Here is a 20289-nt window from a genome sequence, read left to right as displayed (position 1 = left end):
CATTATTTCTGTAACTCAAAAATTATGGATTTAAAGAACTTAATGAACTCTAAATTTTCAATTTTTAAATAAAAAATTAGGAACCAATGACTACTTTAAAAAAAAAAATATTTATTTATACACGCAAGAACTAGGGTACAGGCCAGAGGTGTAGGGGTGAGAGGATTCACCAGAGACAGAGTAGGGAACAGAACAGGCAGACTGACTGAAATACACTGCTGAGGGGAGAAGCAAGTGACCCAGGAGAGGTCTGCTGTGCCATGTGCGTAGCTCCCTGGTGGGGATCAAATTCGTGCTACAGTGGCTGCGGATAGCTTCACAGGTTGCATCTTAACCCCTTGCACCACCAGGGAGGCTCAGAACTAATGACTACTAATGGAGAACTGGGTAAAAGAGCCAAACACCTACTCAGTTGATGACATATAATACATGAAAATGTTACTGTGAAAGGAAGTTTAATGACATGGAAAGCCATACAGAACAATGGTAAGAGAAAAAAAACAATGAGTTACAAAACATGAGATTTAATCATTTGAAAAAGATATTTATACTATTGTTAAGGGAAAAATAATGATCAACAAAATTTTTTTGTATATTTATTAAATTTTTGTTTGAAAGAAAATAACTATACTCGCCAAAAAAAGAAAAATTATATATCAAAATGTCAGTAGTAACTGGGTGTGGGGAGGGGTTTCAACTAATTTTTGTCTTTTTTTTAATCTCTTTATAGTTTTGATTTTTGTTTAATAAACATGTCTGGGGTTTGTTGCTGAAACATAGATTTGAATCAAAATTAAAATATGTTTCAGTAAAGAATGAAAGGAAAAAAAAAAGAAGAAGAAATATGTTTCCAAGTCCTCACTCAAAAAAGAAATGAAACAAGTAAGTCAGACGAATGGAATTAAGGATGTCAATCGTATCTTTACTGTTGCCCACAGGAAAACTATAGTTAAGGTATAGGAAGGGAGGTGATAGGAAAGAAAGACTTAGTGACGTTCAAACTAAGCAGTGGATTAAGAGGCAGTGTTGGAAATGAGTGATGGGCAGTTGTGCCAGTGTGAGAGAAGAGAGAGAGAGAGGAAGCGGGGCCCTGAGCCAGACTTGGTATAATCAGAAATGACGCCGCTGGCACATAGCGAAGCCATGAGTCAAGAAGGGGCTGACCAAGGCAGAACAGGTCTGAGGGCTCCTCTTGCAGAACAGAACACCTGTTTGTAGAAGTGATGCCAACATCTTTGTTGTTATTTAATTTCTGTTTGTTGTTTTTGCAAAATGGCAGATGGATAGGATCAACTCCAAAACAAGTTACTTAGAAAAATAGTGACAGTGTAGTTCTTAGATTTGCAATAAAAACCAAAACAAAGCAAAACCTATTTCAGTAAAACAGGTAATAGAGTTAAATGACATCTTACATTAGATGTATGAAGTGTACAGTGGTTGCATTGGACAGGAAAACTGAGAAATAGGTATAGAATGTCCCTTTTTCTTCCATTCATGTCCTTATATCAAACTTCATTCAAGTCATATTTTACACTTCTATTGCTTTTATTTCCTATTCTTCTGCCAATCAAGCCTAACTAGTCTTACTCAAACTCTCTAGAGAAAATTCTCCTGACCTTTATTGCGCTTTATGATTATTATCTATGTCATTCACTTTGGCATTTTGTCCTACATTCTTTCAAAAACATCATTTAGACATTTCATTTTTATTGTTTTCTAAACCAGCTTCTATGTTCCTGTAATAGAGACACAAGATTTGAGCCTTGCTTTTTTTGCTCATCCACTACGATGCAGTGAAATTCAAATGAATTTTAGAGTTTAACACTAGGATTTTTCAGGCTACAACTTATAACCTCCTAGTGAATGAAAAAATAAAGTCCATGGATTTCTGATCATCATCAATTTAAATGTAACAAAGCAAAGGGAAGAACAGGAAATAGGACATCATACTGCTAGTACTAAGGGTAAACTGCAGTGTAAAACTTTTGTTTCACACACAAGTGCATGTGTGCGCACACACACACACACACATAAGGTTACAAGGTAAAAGGTATTATTCAGTGTGTTAATCCACTGATACAGACCATGGTTAAATGTCAACTTCACCATGTGTAAATTTACACTAGATAAGTTAGTCATATCATTTAACAGTCTCACAGCTCCCTACAAGAAAATGCACCCTACTCAGGCCTTCTGTGAGAAAAGTAGCCTGAGGTAGCCGCATGTGGTACCATTACGCTTCATGGAGGCCAGAGCTGACTGAAATAGAGCTCTTGTTAGGCACCCAGCCAAATGACAATGCATGTTTTAAGTGACCTATTAAGTAGGGGAAAGTGGCTAAGCCAATACAACACGATTCTCCCTTCAGGAAACTGAACTGAGCAGACATGGATGCTGACAAACTAACATGAGGTGGGGTAGGACTCCCAGGTGACATCAAGTCAAAGTTAGAAGAACACAGGAACTGCAAGTATGCAGAACCTCTCAGGAGAAAAAACCACACAGTAAAAAGAGAAAACAAGCCAATTCATGACAAAAAGAGAGCCAATAGCAAACTGCATTACTGAACTGCATTACTGGCCAAATCCCAGAGGGGAATACGGTTCCTGTTGTTCTATGTGCCCAGTTTTGGGCAAACGTGAAAGGCTCTGTTTCAGGTCATCGAAGACCCTAGATAAAACAAAAGAGTAACTAGAGTCTCAGAGTCTCAGTCACCTCAACAGCAAGACCACATCTCAGAGTCTCAGTCACCTCAACAGCAAGACATAATACTTGCCCTCTGGTATCGTCACAAGGTATTGTCAGATCACTGGGTATGGTCTCTGGGGCACAACAAGTCCTCTGCAATATTTGACCAATAATTTATCTGTATGTAAACAAACTGATATTGTGATGATCGATGGCAGGTTCTGGAACTTCAGCTCTCCTGCAAGTACAGCCATCACATCACCTGTGAGTGAGGCCTTGAACCTGTAGAACTCTAAAGCCAGGCACGCTGGTGTTCAGCTGAGCAGGCAACAGCATTCACCTTGGCAACACCATTAGCAGACGTAGGATTTCTTGCCACCCAAATTAGTAACTGCTCCATTTTTGTGTTATTCCAGTGGGATAAGTAGCAGAGTTTATCTCCTTCACTAAGAGGAAAATAATCTGCAATTTCCTTTCCCTGGCAATGATACTTCCTCTGCACAAGTGGTTCACTGACTTGATAGTCCTTACTTCTTCAAATAACAGATATACAGACAGTAAATGACATAATCATAAGACACTGGAGTGCGGATTAATGTAGAATATCAACAGGTCATATCTGGTTTTCGGGATAAATAACAAAATTGAGTAACAAATTTTTAAGTACCACTTTCATAAAGATTCAGTAGCAATTTTAATGATAAAGATTGCTGCCATCATCAATGGAGACAAGTCCCTCTGTGGATGTGGCCTTGAAATACAGGACCAGCACTGGACAGAGGGAGGAGACCCCACAAGTGGACAGTTAAAGGTCAAGAGCACAAATTCAAGAACGTGATAGATAAAGGCCACAAATCCAAAGCTTAGTATTATAGTTTCATAATACTTAGTATTACAGTAAAATGTTTTCACATTTTTCAGAACTCCTCAAAGGAACTGGGCCTTTTCTCCATTCCTAATGACCCTGTGTCCCACAGATGTCTGTTGTTCTTGAAAGCATCCTATCCACCAAAGAAATACCAAGTGGAGAACAGGTTATAATTTATTTGATTTCATAGTATAGAAATAGCTACCATGGCTAACACAGTTCTAAACTCTGCAAATGCCAAGTTCCCCATATGTCAAAGATATTTATTGAATACATGATGTAGCCAAACATCAAGAATTTTTCTTTTAAAATAAAAATTAAAAACATACTCCAAATGTTCCTTATATTGGAAATTTAGTGGCTGTTTCCACTGTTGAGTAACTTTTTATTGTTTTAAGGTGGTTTTAGGTTTCCACATTCATTCATAAATTCATTCATAAACTATTCAAATATTAACCACAAGCTTACTGCAATTCAAACATTGTTTCATGTGCCAGGACTACAGCAGGACAGTAAGTGGACAAAACCCCTTCCTCACACAGCCTTTATTCTAGTGGTGGTAGACAGGCAATTACAAAGAAGTAAATCACATATTATGCTAGAGGGGTAAGTGTCACACAAAGAAAAAGAAATGTTAAGAGGATATAGAGAGGAATCAGGTGTATCTCTGAAAAAAAGGAGCTATGGTAGCCTAAGAGAGCAGAGGCAAAGGCACTGAGGCAGAGCACACATTGCAGTAATGATCACTAATGTGGCTGAGCAAGGTAGAGAAGCAAGAGGTGAGTTAAGAAAGGTAAGCAGGGGCCTCCCCGGTGGCGCAGCGGTTGAGCGCTGGGTTGCGAAACTGCGCGCGGCCTCTGCGGCGCCGGTTCGATCCCCGGCTGCTCCCCGGCCACCAGAGGAGGGTCCCACATGGCGTGCAGACCTCTCCTGCCGCCCGCTGCTCCCCTCAGCAGTGTACTTCGGTCCTTCTGCCTGCTCTGCTCCCCGCTCTGGCTCTGGTGAATTCTCTCACCCTCCTGCACTTCTGACTGTACCCAGTGCATGTATAAACAAAACAAACAAACAAACCAGCAAACAAATAAATAAAGCATGCCTCTATTAAAAAAAAAAAAAAAAAAAAAAGAAAGGTAAGCAGGGGCCTTATCGCATAACCTCCAGGGCCAGTGTAAAGGGCTGGCCTCTTTTCTGGGTGGAGATGAGAATTCACTTGAGGATTTAGGACAAAGAGACATCTCATTTTATTTTATTTTGACAAAATCCCAAATGAAATACAGGTGATATAATAGATAACATACAGATACAAATGTAGATAAATATAGAGAAGATAGATACAGATAGACAGAGAAGTAGATGTGAATAAAGAGTTAAATGTAGACAGAGAGAAAGCTGCTATAGGAGAAGAGACTAAAGGAGACACATTGAGAGGCAGTTTTAAGTTGGGCAGCAAAGGGACTGAGAATCCACTCCTGGTTTTGACAGGGTTGCAACAATGGAATAGTTCTATTCTGAAGGCAAAGGCAATAGCTTTGCACCATATCGGAAGTGGGTTATGGGAGAAAGAGAAGAGTGAGAAATGGATTCAAGTGTTTTACTTCAGCAACTGGAAAGATGGAGATGTTATTTGCTGAGAAAAAGAAAATGTTACAATAGGAGAAACAGGTTTGGGTGGAAAAGAAGTGAGGAATCAGAAGCAAACTTTGGACAGACTCATTTTGAGATACTGATTAGATATCAGAAAAGAAGTTGGATATTCTTGTCTGAAGTTCAGGGAAAGGTCCAGTCTGGAGACAGAAAGTTGGATGTCATAAGAACATAGAATGTGTGTAAAGTCACAAGATTGGATGAGATCATTGAGTAAGTGCAGATAAGGAGAGAAGTCCCAGGACCGAACCGGGGCACCTTCCCACAAAGAGATCAAGAAATTCCAGATGCACTGACTTAAGCTTCTCTTACCTGCTGTCTGCCCATGGACATTCTCTTTGCCTGGGACTCCAGCATTTTTCCAGTCCCCCACCCCTATCAACCATGCCTGGACGATCTTCAGAAGGTAGCTAAGTCACTAATGTCTCCACCTTCCCTCAACTGGCAGTACCTTCCTCAGACAGGTCCTTCCCCATGGATCCTAGAAGATCATGAACATTTACACAGTTCTTATTTTGTATTTATTATGGGTTATTTGATGCCTGTCTCACCATTCAGGGTGTCTGCAAGGACATGAAAGCCAGGTAGAGTCTATTTGTGTTCTAACTTCAGTACCTGGCAGAGATGAAGAAAGAAATCATTCATTAACCTCTCTCATTGAAAAGAAATCTCATTTTCTGCTCAATGAAATAGTGAGGCCCTCTGTGGCTGGCACCAGGTCTAGATTTCTAGTTCAAGCATTTCCTTTGGTAGATATGTCAGGATCAAACATCCCTGTGCTCACCGCCCACTTGCTAAGAGCACCTGTCTCTTCTGATCTCTGCCTCCTCTGGCACCTGATGAACTCACACCTCCACACATTCATGTCCCATTGTTTTCTCCAGAGACTTGGTAACATAAATATTGGCCTATCTACCACACAACTGCCTTTAATCACTCAGCTTTTTTCTCAATCTTTATGAACCTTTCAGAAGGGATAGAGTTCCAACATTACCATAATTCAGAAAAAAAAAAAAATTCCAAAGGTGAAAGGAAAGAATATGGAAACTGTCTCAATATAAGATGACCCCAGGTAATGGAGCTAAAGTGTGTGTGTGGGGGTGGGGGGGTAAATCCCCTCAAACTGAAACTGAAAAATGAAAACAAAATTATAAACAAGTATTGACATGTGTATACTTCATGCATGCATTTTTCTAAAGAGAAGGTCCATGGCTTACAGCTTGTATTAGATTCTCAAAGTGTATAGAACCTCCCTGAAGGAAAGATAACAGAATGCATATCCATCCCATAAAATAACAGAGTTAAAAGGAAGCAGCAGCAGACCTCTCATGTCTTTCCTGCTGCTTCTCTTTGCAGTGTATTTCAATAAATCCACCTTTTATGTTCTCCAAAAAAAAAAACAAACTGCAGATCATCAGGTTTAGATATAAAATGATTTATAAGACACATTGTTCAGAAAAGAAGCAAGTTATAAGATCCTGACAATATGTTATTTATATAAATATATGTAATCTTTATTTTTTCCCCTTAAATGTATGTGTGTGGATTTTGAGATGAGGATTACCAAATTTGAGAACAGCACTACCTATACAGAGGGAAAATAGATTAGATGATATCAAAAAAGACTTTAGTCTTAGCTAAAATGCTTAAATTCTTTTTTTACATGGGGATTGTGTTATGCGTTGTTCATAAATTCAAAATAATTTTTCGAAAATTTTAAGAGAACAACATACACTAGAAACAGAAAGAAAATATAGATCCCAGTCCTTCGTCCAGGTAATGCAGCCCACGTCTGGTCCTTCCAGCTGGACCAGGAGCTCTACTTGGAGTACCAGGTCCAGGCACAGGAACCTGTAGTTCTATTTGTAAAGACACAAACATTCCAGAAGGCCTACTATGCAACTTAAAAGCGTGATGTCTGTATGTCTGAAGCTCTGGCCTTTTAAACTATGAATACTAAAAATAAGCCAAACATGAACCCTGAAAATGTTTTTTTCTAGCTTTTAAACACTAAAGATATAAATGGCATTAATCACCATCTAAGATAAAAAAATAATTTTATGAGATTGCAATGGTGAAAAAGCATAAATGGAAAATTATGACTGAAGAGATTATTTTAGCAGCAAGTCAGTCACTAAACAAGTGAAAATTCATTCAAACAAGTGTGAACATTTAGGGAAAAAGATGAAATTTTCTATGACCTCTAACTGCACTAAGCATTTCTGCAAAAACAGGATGGTAGTTAGGTTTATTCCAGCTGTTGAGTACTGATTTTTAGTAGAAAATAGCATATCTTTCATTTTAAAAAGCAGTGTAAATTCTAAGAGTGTCAGCAGAGCAAACTGCTAAGTCTCCAAAGTGTCTTTTATATTTTGAAGGGAATAAAATTATATTTATAATAAAATTGCCGGTTTTAAAACCATCCTTTCTTACACAAGTTTCCAGAATGTTATCCAAATTATATGTGCTTTAAGAGCTGAGCTCGGGACTCAGGAAGCCAAGATTCTAATTCTAGAGCTTCTGTGATAACATTAGCCATATTAAGCACAGATCAAGAAAGAGCTGGATGAAAATATAAAAAACTGTCCCTAAATAAACAGTTTAAAATGTTTGAACAAACTGAAAGAAATGTTGAAAATGATGTGTGACTCTTGATACAGCCACACATCAGCCAGTACAAAGGAAACGTACAGTAAGGATGACTATATTAGGTGTTGAATTCAAGTGGAAAGTATGTCCCAGTGCTTGTTTTCGCCTCTGGAGTCTGAACACCCTTTTCAAACGTACCTGGTATTTCAAGGGGATGAAAGTTACACAAACACACCCCATGGCAAACACACAGGGTCAGGTACAGCTGGCAAGCATGGATGTGCCACTGTCACTGAACTTAGCAAAACAAACACTGGTTTCACAACCACCATTTTTCAGCACATGTAATCTTGGGGGAGGGAGGACAATGTAAAATCAAAAAGACTCCAGTCAAGATTTGCTTTTTATTTTCTTAATATTGGAGATATATCTGGGATCCCCTTAAAAATTAAACCACAGTTTCATGCACAGGATGAACCACTTTGCGTCCAGGGCTCAGCTGTCCATATATCTGGCATTAATGGTAACACCTACTTAGTGTTCTATCCCAGAGTAACAATACAATCAATATTTTTTTTCAAACCCCCAAGCTTTTCCCAGAGACTCAAGAACTATTGGCTAAGTTCTGACGCTGCTATTTGAAGTGACTCACTGAGCCAGATACACCCATATACACAGATTTCTAGAGGCCAAAAACGACTTTTCAAGTTCAAAACCTCTAATCCCTTCCACGACGATCAAGCAAAACCTGGAAACCATGATCATTTAAATTATTTCTCCTACCTTAGCACTCCCCACAACCTAAGAATCAGCACAAAGTTACCTTCCCTGGAAATCCTTTATTTCCAATTCAGAATGGTCATATACTTTGATAACCAAGAGAATGATGAGGAAGCCCGTCATCATCTTATGAAATTAAAGAGCCCAGGTCATGCTTCTGATTACTAGAGAACACCCCAGCTCTGTCTGGAGAATCTTTGGAACAGACACCCTTCAACACATCCACCAGGAATTCACTTTAGTCCTATTCACAAAGTCTGTAATAGCTTAAATGGTCATTAATTTATTCAGGTCCATAACTGAGGTGTCTCTTCACAGTTCTCTTTCCTTTACTTCTCAAAGACCACCACCCTAGAGTTTCACCTGTCTCCAGCACTGTGCTGCCTGCACCTGTGTGGCTGTCCAGTGGAACAGAGGAGATAGAGCAAAGACAAACACACCGAGAAAAATGACACCACAGACTGGAGGCTTGAAGACCTATGTAACCACCAGAACCACAATGACTGCAAATTGCTAAACTTCTAAAGAGCCTTCCAACAAGTCAATTGATAAGAAAATTATTATCATCCCAGGAGGCAGGCAGGTGTTTGCAACAAAGATAAGAGATTAAAAAAAATAATAAAACAGTCAACAGCTCATACATACATGTGCTCACACACACCACTCCCAGTAGAAAGTCAAGGTAGATGCCATTTCTTTGGCCAGAGAACCCCTTGTCCAACTCTCTTTCTGGGATCAAGGTTCCATTTGAAGAGTTTTGTTTTAAAGTGATATATGCGGGCCTCCCCGGTAGCGCAGTGGGTTGAGCCCTGCGTTGTGAAGCTGTCCGTAGCCTCTGCAGTGTCAGTTCAATCCCCGCCAGCTGGCAAGAATCCCACATGGCACAGCAGACCTCTCCTGTTTCACTCGCTGTTCCCCTTAGCAGTGTATTTCTGTCATCTGCCTGTTCTGCTCCCCACTCTGTCTCCGGTGAATCCTCTCACCCTCCCGCGCCTCTGGCCTGTACCCCAGCTCTTGTATAAAAATAAATAAATCTTAAAAAAAAAATAAAGTGATATATGCAAGATCGGATGGGGGCTCCCCTATTTACCTGGTACAATAAAAGCTAAGCACGGAGATGATGCAAAACCATATTGAAGGCAATTTTCAGAGACCTGCTCTCAGCATGGCAGCCACTCCAAAGGAAGGGTAAGGCCATGCATGAGGTCAGAAGAAAATCCAGGTGCCAATGACTTATGGAAAACATCCTGACATTGTCAATAATTTAGGAAGCTGCTTGTCTTTAGGGTCCTAACTGCAACTTGAACATACTAACTAACTGCTAAGCCTCAAAAAAAAAAAAAAAAAAAAAAAGCTGCTTTTGCTGTTAAAACATGTACTTTCCTAAAAGCCAGAGATCTGCTTGCATCTTTTTGATTGACAAAGAACCCATGTGAGTAGGACAAAAGAAGACTTCAGGATGGAAGTTAGCTCTGCAGAGGCAGGAAGAAAAGAACTGAAGAACAGGGTGGGTAACTGGACCTGTCTAAAAAATTAGAAACTTAAAGCAAATATGTTAAAATGTTAATATCTGTACCATCTGGGAGGCCTGAATACCCAGAAATCAATTACACCTACTTATTTAAAAAATTTTCTGCTTGTTCTAAGTATTATAGGACAAAAAGTTGGGAGTAAAACATTTGGAAGTGAAGAGGAAACATAAAAGGCACACAGAAAATACAGGCTAGGGCCTAATAGAGAGTAGCAAAGTCCAATTGTGCTGCTTTGATTACATGTAATCTCCAAGCAACACAATAAACACACACAAGCCTCCTGGGAACAATCAACCCCAAGATAGCCTACACTAAGTTAGAACCCACTTTGTAGTTTCCATTTTATCACAAGATAGTCTTTTGATATTAACCTTACTAACAAAAGGCACGTGGGTACATTTATCTGTTGTCAAATAAAAGGCATGTCCATATTTGAAATTGTTCAGGATATGCAGCATTACCTTCCATGCATGTGCACAGGCTATTCTATATGAGAGCCAGGTTCCAGAAGGCACGAATATGGCCACCCAACTTTTAGTGCTACCACTAAGTTGGGTCAGAGTGTAGTGACACAGAAGTACACATTTCTATTCAGTGTTCAGACAACCATAGCAGGATTTAGGCCTGTGCTAATTCATCTGCTCCAGAGAGAGACCACAGGAAAAAAATCCACAGAATTCTTGAGGATCCGCTACCAGATGATCCACAGCAACAACAGAATTGCAGCCATGCACAGCTGGCACAGCCTCTCAGCCTGGTCACCAGTTTTCCAAATTCCTGCTTGGGTGTATACCTAGCAGGGGAACATCAGATTAGGGTGTCAAGTTACCAATATGCCAGCTCTGTAAGAGACCCTTGCATTACCACAGGTAAAAACCTTAACTATATCATAGAACTTGCAAACCATTAGCACAGGCAACAAGTTCGGCCCATAGATATCTTGCTGGGCTCTTATAACAATTTTAAAATACATAAGTCTGGATGTCTATATTCTCTTTTCTAAATTTCAGGAGCTTCTGGCTGGTTTGAGCTAAGTGGCAGCTGATCAGTTTATATAAGGCCTGTTTAACACTGTCCCCACCTCTAGCCTCCCTCCACTTACCAGCATCACTTTTTCATGTAACTTGCCCCGGCTATGGAGGCATTTTAGTCTGTGGCATAATACTCCTTATACCATGTCTCAGAAGCACTGGACATGAATAGATTCTCCTCAGAACAAAATCAGGGGTGGGAGGGAGACAGAAACAAAGGGTATGGTTTCTAGTCTTGTAAATTCCCCACAGGGTAAAAGAGCCTGAACCAGAAGTTCCTCACCAACAAACACACATTCCCATAGTACTGATGTTAGCTCCCACACACACAACTCCTTTGTGATGTTGGTGAGCTTCCTAAATACATGACATTCCTGACTGAAGAACCTCACCTCAGATGAAGAGGGCATTGCTTTTGCTCCCATATCGTCTAAGTCAGTCATGGAAATTCCTTTCTACAGGTTAATGCACTGGATGCCCACAAATGCTGTGCCCAAATTCATATCAAATAAAGTCAGTATCACACCATGGCATTTGGTAAACCACGAGAAAAAGAAATTAAAGCTAAAAACAACAGATGTTTGATGCAGAGATGAGAAGTTACTCAATATAAACATAAGTGTCAGACAGTTGCATACAAAAGATGAACAGAGGAAGATGGAACAGATGCCATCATTAATCAAGCTTAAGAAAATATCAAAAAAGGCTTCCCTGGTGCCGCAGGGGTTAAAGTCTCAGCATTATTAAGCTATCACCAGCCACTGCAGCATAAGTTCGATCCCCGGCCAGGGAGGTGACCCACATGGCCCAGCAGACCTCCCCTGTCTCACCCACTGTTTCCCTCAACAGTGTATTTCAGTAGATTCACCTGTTCTGCTCCCCACTCTGCCTCTGGTAAATCTTCTCATCCCCCGCACCTCTGGTCTACACCTTAGTTCTTATATGCATTAATAAACAAAAATATATCTTTAAAAAATATGAAAATATCAATGAGTCTACAGCAAATGAAATTTTCGAGAACTGTAATAAGCTCCCTTTCATGCAGATACACAAACACAAAAACATACAGCCATAACTATGATTAAGTTCAGAATACATAACGTTACCACCATAAATACACTTTATTAAAAAAAACAAAATTAAACTAAAAACAAGAAAAGATACTGAGTAGGAAAAGCTCCCAGAGTTCATAGTACATCAATCTCATGCACTTTTTTTTTTAATAAACCTTAATTTTCCTGATTAGAGCTTCCAAAGTTCATGTGGTCACTAGCACCTACAGAATTCAAGAAATATTTCACAATCTAAAAAGAAAAGTCTTTCTATTTAGGGTTACAGAATCACTAGGAAGAAAAAAGTAAAGCCACATCCACACACAATATCCACAACTAGGTGTTTTCACGCCAGCAGAGAGAAAAGAAGATGGGAAACTCACTGCAGAGAGCTGACTCCATGTGGATCTCAGTGGCTTATGGTGAATCACTATTTTTTCATCTGACTTCTGCTCCTTGGGTTCTGACTCTTCATCAGAGTCAATGTCAAGGGCCTTTTCTTTGTAGTTCTGATACAAGACAGCATTTTCTGCAAGAGAAACAAACCCTGCACATTACTAATTGCCCCAATCATCATGCTGCTTATTCTAAACAAACATCAATATTTATAGAATGTAGGTCCCCAATTTAATAAGCAAAGAGACAAATGGACTTCATGAAGAGTCATTACCAAAAAGTGACTTTCTCATTCAGATAGCTCTGCCCAAAAGTCATCTGCAGGAAATAGTGAGGGGTTCTTAGGTGAAATGCCAATGAGGCAAAATTTCCATGTCTCTGTCCAACACCCATGAAAGAGTCTTACCTGTTAAATCACTGTTAATTTGTAGGTGAAGCTGAATTTAAACCCTATCTTTCCTTTAAGGTTCATCACTATTCTGTTATCCTTTTAATAAACATTTCCTATATGTCTACAATATGGCAAGGGCATATTGGAAAATAAAAGCCACTTCTTGTGCCTTCATGAGCTAACAATATAATGAGAAAAATAAAGTCACTCATTTATTTCTTCATGGAACTGATATTTGGAAAGTGTTCACTAGGTACCAGCACCTACTAGGCACTGGAAATATGATAATGAACAAAAGAGAAAAAAATCATAGACAGGAGAGTGACAATAAATAAACAAATGATTTTTTACAGTATGTCAGATGTTGGTAAGTGTCAAAGAAAAAAACAGAGGAAGAAGGGCAGAGTTGGGGGGACTGCAGATTTTTTTTTAAAGATTTATTTATTTATTTATTTATACAAGCACTGGGTTCAGTCAGAAATGCGGGAGGGTGAGAGAATTCACCAGAGCCGGAGCGGAGAGCAGAACAGGCAGAAGGACCAAAGTACACTGCTGAGGGGAGCAGCAGGCGTGGCAGGAGAGGTCTGCACGCCATGTGGGACCCTCGCCTGGAGGCCGGGGATCGAACTTCGAAACCCAGAGCTCAACTGCTGCGCCACAGGGGAGGCCCCGGGGGGACTGCATCTTTTAAACAGCGTATTAAGGAAGAACTCACCAATGACATTTGAGCAAAGATCTTGGAGAGATGAGAAAGTAAAGAGTACCTGTACAGCTGGTGAAAGAACATTCCATTAGTAAGTACAAAGGCCCTGGGGCAGGAGTCTCCTTTGCAGATCTCTAGCCTGACCAGCTGGAATAAGGTAAGGGAGAGGGAAAGTGTAGGACTTGGGACTGGGGTGAATAGAAGGGGGATAATGTAGGGTCTTGCCTCATTGCCATTGAAAGGACTTTGGTTTTTACTTCAAGTGATATGGCAAGTGATTGCAAGGCTGAAAACACAATAGTCTTATACAAAAAAATACATAGGCACAAACAAAAAGATTTATATACGGGTGCTCTGAGAACAAGCTGACAGGGTATGATTCCCTTTTTGGAATCAGAGGAAAATCTAAGATCTGAAAGCTTAGAAGTTACAGATCTAAAAGAAAAAGTATTTGCAAAAGACTCAAAGTGAAGAGGAAACACAATATCTTGGAAGAACAAAGGAAGATCAACAGGCTGAAGTTTAGGTGTCAAGTGGGTGAAGGGTGGAGTGTGAATATAGTAAGATGAACCCAGATAAACCAGATCAAGCCAAGTTTTGCAGACAATGTCAAAGAACTGAACCTTATTCTGAGAACAAGAGGATGAAGTTCAGTTCACACTGGAAAGATTGTCTTTTATCCCAAATGCAATGGGAATCCACTGGAAAGAAAGACTTGATTAAATAAGAGGAGTAAAACATGGATTACTTAGGGAGCGAAAAGGATGTCTTTGGGGTGGTCATGACAACATAATCGAGACTTGGGCTGTGCAGCTTAGAAAAGACCACATGTGGGGCCTGTGGGAGAAGAAGAGAGAACATGTGAAGGATGTTTCCGAGATCTTTCGATGCCACAACCGGAAAATAAAAGACAGGGACACCCAGAAAGATTCAGTTCTGGTGGAAAAGATTATGAATTTGGTTTGGGACATGATGAGTTTGCCTTTTCCACCTACTTAAGCCTGCAAATATCTGCCCTTCCCTCAATTACTATGTGTTCTGTATAGACTCTAAGAAAAATAATACTGGAGTTGATACAAGACTTGTCTGTTCTATTTGTTATGCCCGTGTAGATCAAGTTATGGAGGGTAAAGACCCAGCTTCTCCCACCTCTGCAGTGCCCTTTGAAGTACTCAGGGGTCAGCCAAAGTCTATGCATGCACTGTTGATAGGATCTCATTCATTCTCACAACACGTGGGCAATAGTAGCATTAGCCTCATTTTATACATGATGAAACTGGGCTTGGTGAGGTTCAGATGTCTGAGCTGTGGAGTAAAAGCAGTGGGATAGGAACCCAGGTCTCTTTCTTTCTTTCCTTTTTTTTTTTTAAAAAAATTTTAAAAAGGCAGGTTTATTAGGAAAAGGAGAAAGGAAAAAAAGAAAGCCACCTGCATAGTCACAGGCAGGCAGAGAGAAAAGCTGCCAGGAACTCAGTTCTCTTGCCCTAACAATGCAGTTTCTTACCACTCCACTGCCTGCTTCCTAAGTTACATTTTGTTTAGCCACTGCCTGTAAAGATCCTGCATGTCTCATGTACATACATGTGAAAAAGAATTTCTTGGTGAATAGAGAAGATTTAATTTGAGAAAAGAGGAGAGCATATGCAGGAACAGCTCCTTGTGAAAGGAAACAAACATAAAACTAGTAATGACGGTCTGTCCTCTGACTTTAAAAAAAAATTTCAACTTTTTGAACCTTCTGAAGCAAAGGTCCCAGAATCATTGTCAAGTTCCAGAATATGAAAAATAGCTCTCTAAGCAGCTATTAGCTAGATGCACTATTCATTTCAGGGCCATAACATGATATAAGAGGAAATAAACTAGACTAAAAACCAGACCTCTGTCCCAGCACAGGCTTTGTGACAATGGACAAGACACCAAACCTCTCAGAGTTTCCAGTTTCCTCAGTTATAAAACCAGAGAGATGACCTTACTCTAACCAGCTAAAATACTATATCTAGGTTTTTCTCCATGTGGAATAGTTTCCTAAGATTGGTGCGATGAGTGAATTTTTGTAAAGTAGGCATGTTTAATTGGAAAACTGATTTTGATCAGAATTAGATAGAAAGTGTCTCCCTGGTGGAACAGTGATTAAAGTCTCATCACTGTCAAGCTATTATTACCCACCACTACGGCATGAGTTTGATCTCTGGCCACAGAACTCACCCACATGGCACAGAAGACCTCTCTCTCCTGTGTGGCCTGCTGCTCCCCTCAGCAGTGTATTTCAGTAGATCCGCCCGTTCTGCTCCCCACTCTGTCTCTGGTGAATCCCACCCCGCCCCCACACCTCTGGTCTATACCCCAGTTCTTGTATGAATAAATAAACCATTAAAAAGAGAGAATTGTACAGGAAAATGAAACATGTACGGTCATCATCTAAGGTTATATATTTGATAACTCTGGATGATTTTACATTAGATTTACTTATAGATTTACTTATAGGCATACCCTTCTTCATTATTCTTTAAAGATTGGAAACCTTGAGCATTTCCAAGTAAGGCAGGAGGTAATTGCCTTCACCTCTACCACACCCCAGCCCACAAGCCTGCAGCTGGGGCTGCTCAGTCATGACACTTGACACATTTATTTACAGAAATCTGCTAATCTGATTAGGGTTTGAACACCTGTTTGAAGCTGCTTTTGTTGTTTGAAAACCACAACAAAAATGCAATTTAGGTTACAAATTCTTAGGGATATATTTCTGTCAGCCAGGAGAGTTCGAGAGTTCCCCCAAATAGAAACTTAATGAAGAAACAGGAAGTCAGAATACCAAAATACAGAAAGAAGGGAAAAATAACATGATTTCAAAGGAAACATGACCTAAGATCTATATGCCGAACTTTTAGAATTTTTAACTAACAAGCCAAGGTTTACTATTATGCTTGCTCCAATTTCTGAGAGACAGGGGGACAGAGCCTGAGTAGAAAAGAATGAAAAATCACAGGACACCAGCTGACAAAGTTATCAGTTCACAAAGAATAACATTAGTTTTATTCACTATTGGTATTTCTAGGTGAAAATTTAGTTTAGTGCAGATCTTTGCACTCTATAATTTGGAAGTTGGACTTTTTTCTCATCTGAAGTGTTTTTGTTACTGCAGTTGGATTTTAACTTATAATTGACATTCCACATTGAAATAGCAATAAAAGTCTGGAAAATCAAATGCTTACCTTCCCCATCAAATGTTCCTTGTTCTTTCAGCATTTTTTTCTAAGAAACAAGAAAAGCAAAAAGGAAAAAGCAAAGCAAACTATGTATGAATGAGCCAAATAGAAAATATACTTATTTTAAGAAAATGTACTTTTTGTTGATACATTCATTAGATTTCCAAAAACAGCAGATGATCCCTGGAGTTCACTTATGTGACTACTTTAATTCACTCAAACAGTGAAAAGAATGTACAATGTCCCCCCACACCTCATCAAAACAGCTTGAGAATCCTTAATTGACCAGAAGTTCATTCATTTCACTACTTATGATTCACTATTACTGTTTAGTTGAACTTTGCTATACTTACAGAGTTGGGAGAAAAGCACATAAAATGTTTAGAACAGAGATCCTAAAATAAAAAAGCCTTGCTTGTGTAATACATATGTGACATTTATATCAACTGGTTCTAATTGCCTGATTCATCAAGACAAGATGTGCCCCCAGAATAAATTTCTACCCTTCTGCTGGTCTTGTTTCTGGAGAAAGCAGCACAATTTTTTTTTTTTTAACTCACTCCAAAATATCACTCTCTACTATTCCCTATTGCTTTATATCATATTTGGTAATATAATGCAGCACCTCGGTCTTTATTAGGAGACAATACCAGAGCTGACACTAACCTGAAGTTTTGAATGCGCTAATGGCTAAATGGGCACAAAATGGAAATAAAATATAATCAAAGATCATGCTGAGAGTAACAAGCACCAAAAAAAGATGACAAACTCCTTGTGTTTTTGGTGTCTCGGGAAATTGATTTTAAAATTCACATTTTATCTGAATAGCATTTAGTATGTGATCACCACTCAAAACCATCATTCAATAATTAACGTAAACAATTAAAATGATTAATTTTGATCATTTAACTAATCAGAAGGCTCAAGGCAGTCAGTCATTTCCTGTGTCTGCTGGGAGGAATCAGCAACCACTGAATATCATCTCTAAACCATAACCAGACATCTTGACACTGCTGATGCAAACCTAACCTGCACTCCACCCTTTTCTTAACTACCTCCATTAAAAGCTCCCTGGACTCGGCTGACACTTAATTTGCTGTTCTTTTTTCCATTTGTTCCTCAAATTTTGCCTGAGATTAGAAAATTAAAACAATGAGAATTTCACTTGCTCCCAACGAAGCTGTAGGAAGCCAAGCATGCTCAGAATAGCCTAGCAATAAAGGTGCACAAGTTTGATGAACAAATAGAATTAAAAGACAACAAACATTTCAGGTTTCCCCTGGGCCCTCCTCCCTACCTGGAAAACCTTCACTTTGGGTTTAATGAATGCTTGGCTTAATGAGTGACATGTGACCCTTCCATGTTCTTACCTTTAATCTACCCAGGCTGGAGAACTTCTCCCTGTCTTCCATCACTACTTTCAGAATAGGCTGCGACATTCTGTTCTTCTTCTTGGAGGTGGTAGGGCTGTCAAAATCAAAGCCACTGACCACTGCCCTGCGATAGGACGTAGAACGCAAGCCTCTGCGCAGAGAGCCGGGGCTGTCCACCTCGTTGTCTGCCTCGCCTTCGTCCTCCGGTGAGCCCAGGGGCACCCCGAGGCCTTCCACCATGCTGCGCGCCTTGTGCAGTCTCTTGTGGGGCTCCGAATTCTGACTGTTTTTACTTAATTTAATTTCCGAAGCCAGGCCCTTGGGAATGATTTGCTGCTTCCCCATCTTGAGGGCGGCGAGGCTATGCGTGCTCAGGACCACGGAGGGGGTGTCTGGGACCTGGCTCTCCTGGGAGGGTAACCTTTGGAGGGGCAGTTTTTGTTCCGAAGATTTTTTCTGCGGTGCAGGAGACAGTCTCGAGAGCGCCCGCTCAGGATCTTTAGCTGTCTGGCCGGATTGCAAAGCCGAGACCGGGGCGTAGGTACTGGGGTTCAGGCCGTTCGCCGCGGGCGAAGACTGGAAGCTGACAGTCACCCGCGTGGGTTCCCCCTCAGGGCCGCTAGGAGCCGAAGCCGGTGGAGTCCGCGGGGGGCAACACGGCTGCTGCGCAGGCGAGGTTACCGTGCCGTTCGCTGGAAAGTTCGAGGGGGCGCCTGGAACCGCTCTGGGGACCTGGGGAGACTTGGGCCGTCGGAGCCTGGGGGAAACAGCCCCGTAATCCGGGGACACCAAGCTCCCATTGGTCACCTCCCTGCGATGCAGGCACAGCAGCTGGGGGCTCCTCTGGACCGCGCTGCCGTCGGAAGCGGTGGGCAGCTGGGGGGGAGTCTGCGGCCTCGGGGGCGCGCCTCGGTCCTCCACCGGGAAATCCGTGATCAGCAACCCGCTGGGGCTCTGGTAGGACTGGGGCCTCGGCTTGCTCCGGGCCAGCAACGGGGGTTGAGGGGTCGACCGCCTCCGCCACAAAGGGGTTAAGCTGCTGCTCGAAAAGTCCACTTCGCTTTCGCTGTCCATGGCGGAGGCTCGGGGGTCAGGCCCGCGGGGAATAGCACCCAGCTAGTCTGGCCAAAAGAGGAAAGAAGTCATGGAACTTTGCCTGCGGACAGGCAGGGCGCCTGGAAGACGCGCGCGCGGCGAGCCCGGCCGCCACCCAGCAGCTTCGCGGACACGACTTCGGGCCACTTACCCGCCTTGCTCTCCAAAACTGCGCGCACCGCGCTGCGCCCGGGAGAACCACTCCAAGCCCCACCGCGCGCAAAGACAGCCCGCCGGAAAGAGCCGGCCGCCGCCGCGCGGGGTGCGAGCTGATGCACCGGAGGCTCGGGATGAGTTCAGCGCTCTTGGGAAACTCGCCGCCGGACGCCACTCTCCGCCACCGAGCAGTCGCCCGCCCCCGCCGTCGGCTCCCTGGGGCGCGGACTGCCAGGCTCCCAGGTGGATTTGCCCCCGGGGCTTCGCAGAGCTGGGGAAGACGAGCACCCACCGCCCCGTGGGTGGCCCGATCCCGGAGCTGAGCGCGGCGCGGGAGCTCGGCTAAGCCTGCAGCCGCCGGGGGCGGACGCTCCGCCCCAATCCTGCTCCGCCCCGAACCGACCCCGCCTCGGCCCAGCCCCTTCTTGGCGCGGCGAGCCCTGGTGGCCGCCATCCGGGACCCGCCGCCCTCCTGCCCCGCTGGCCTCGGCTGGGCGTTCGTCTAGGTTCAAAAGCCACTCGCGCACCTGGGCTGGTGCCCAACTCCAGCCTCCAGACAGGGGTGCAGGCTGCAGGCGGCGGCAGCAGCGAGGGAGTCGCGGTGCGTGGTGGTTTCGGGAGCTTTGAGAGGGAGGGAGCGTGTGAGCCCTGCGGGGTTGCAATGCCTGGGTCGAGGGGGGGGGTTCCCCCATAGAATCCCGGAAACCAGAGCAGCTAGTGGGGTTGTGGAACGCTTTGCTCTGAACACGAAGAGCCAATCCCCTCTCAGTTTTTCTGTGGTCTTA

The 20289-nt window shown here is 42.1% G+C and overlaps 1 protein-coding gene across 1 annotated transcript in view; it reads right to left on the bottom strand.

Annotated features, from left to right (window-relative positions):
• The window catches only part of ARHGEF26 (Rho guanine nucleotide exchange factor 26), a gene marked incomplete at both ends in the record, with an annotated part of 100516 nt that extends 81189 nt beyond the window's left edge, over positions 1-19327 (bottom strand). The window contains 3 exons of the mRNA XM_084232577.1: positions 12568-12713; positions 16887-16926; positions 18251-19327. Of these exons, the coding sequence (XP_084088703.1) occupies positions 12568-12713; positions 16887-16926; positions 18251-19327 (1263 nt within the window). The remainder of the gene's footprint in view (positions 1-12567; positions 12714-16886; positions 16927-18250) is intronic.
• Positions 19328-20289: the final 962 nt, after the last annotated feature.

Source organism: Talpa europaea (assembly GCF_964194135.1).
Source record: "Talpa europaea genome assembly, chromosome: 4".
Lineage (NCBI taxonomy): Eukaryota > Metazoa > Chordata > Mammalia > Eulipotyphla > Talpidae > Talpa > Talpa europaea.
This window is presented reverse-complemented; position numbering and strand designations above follow the sequence as displayed.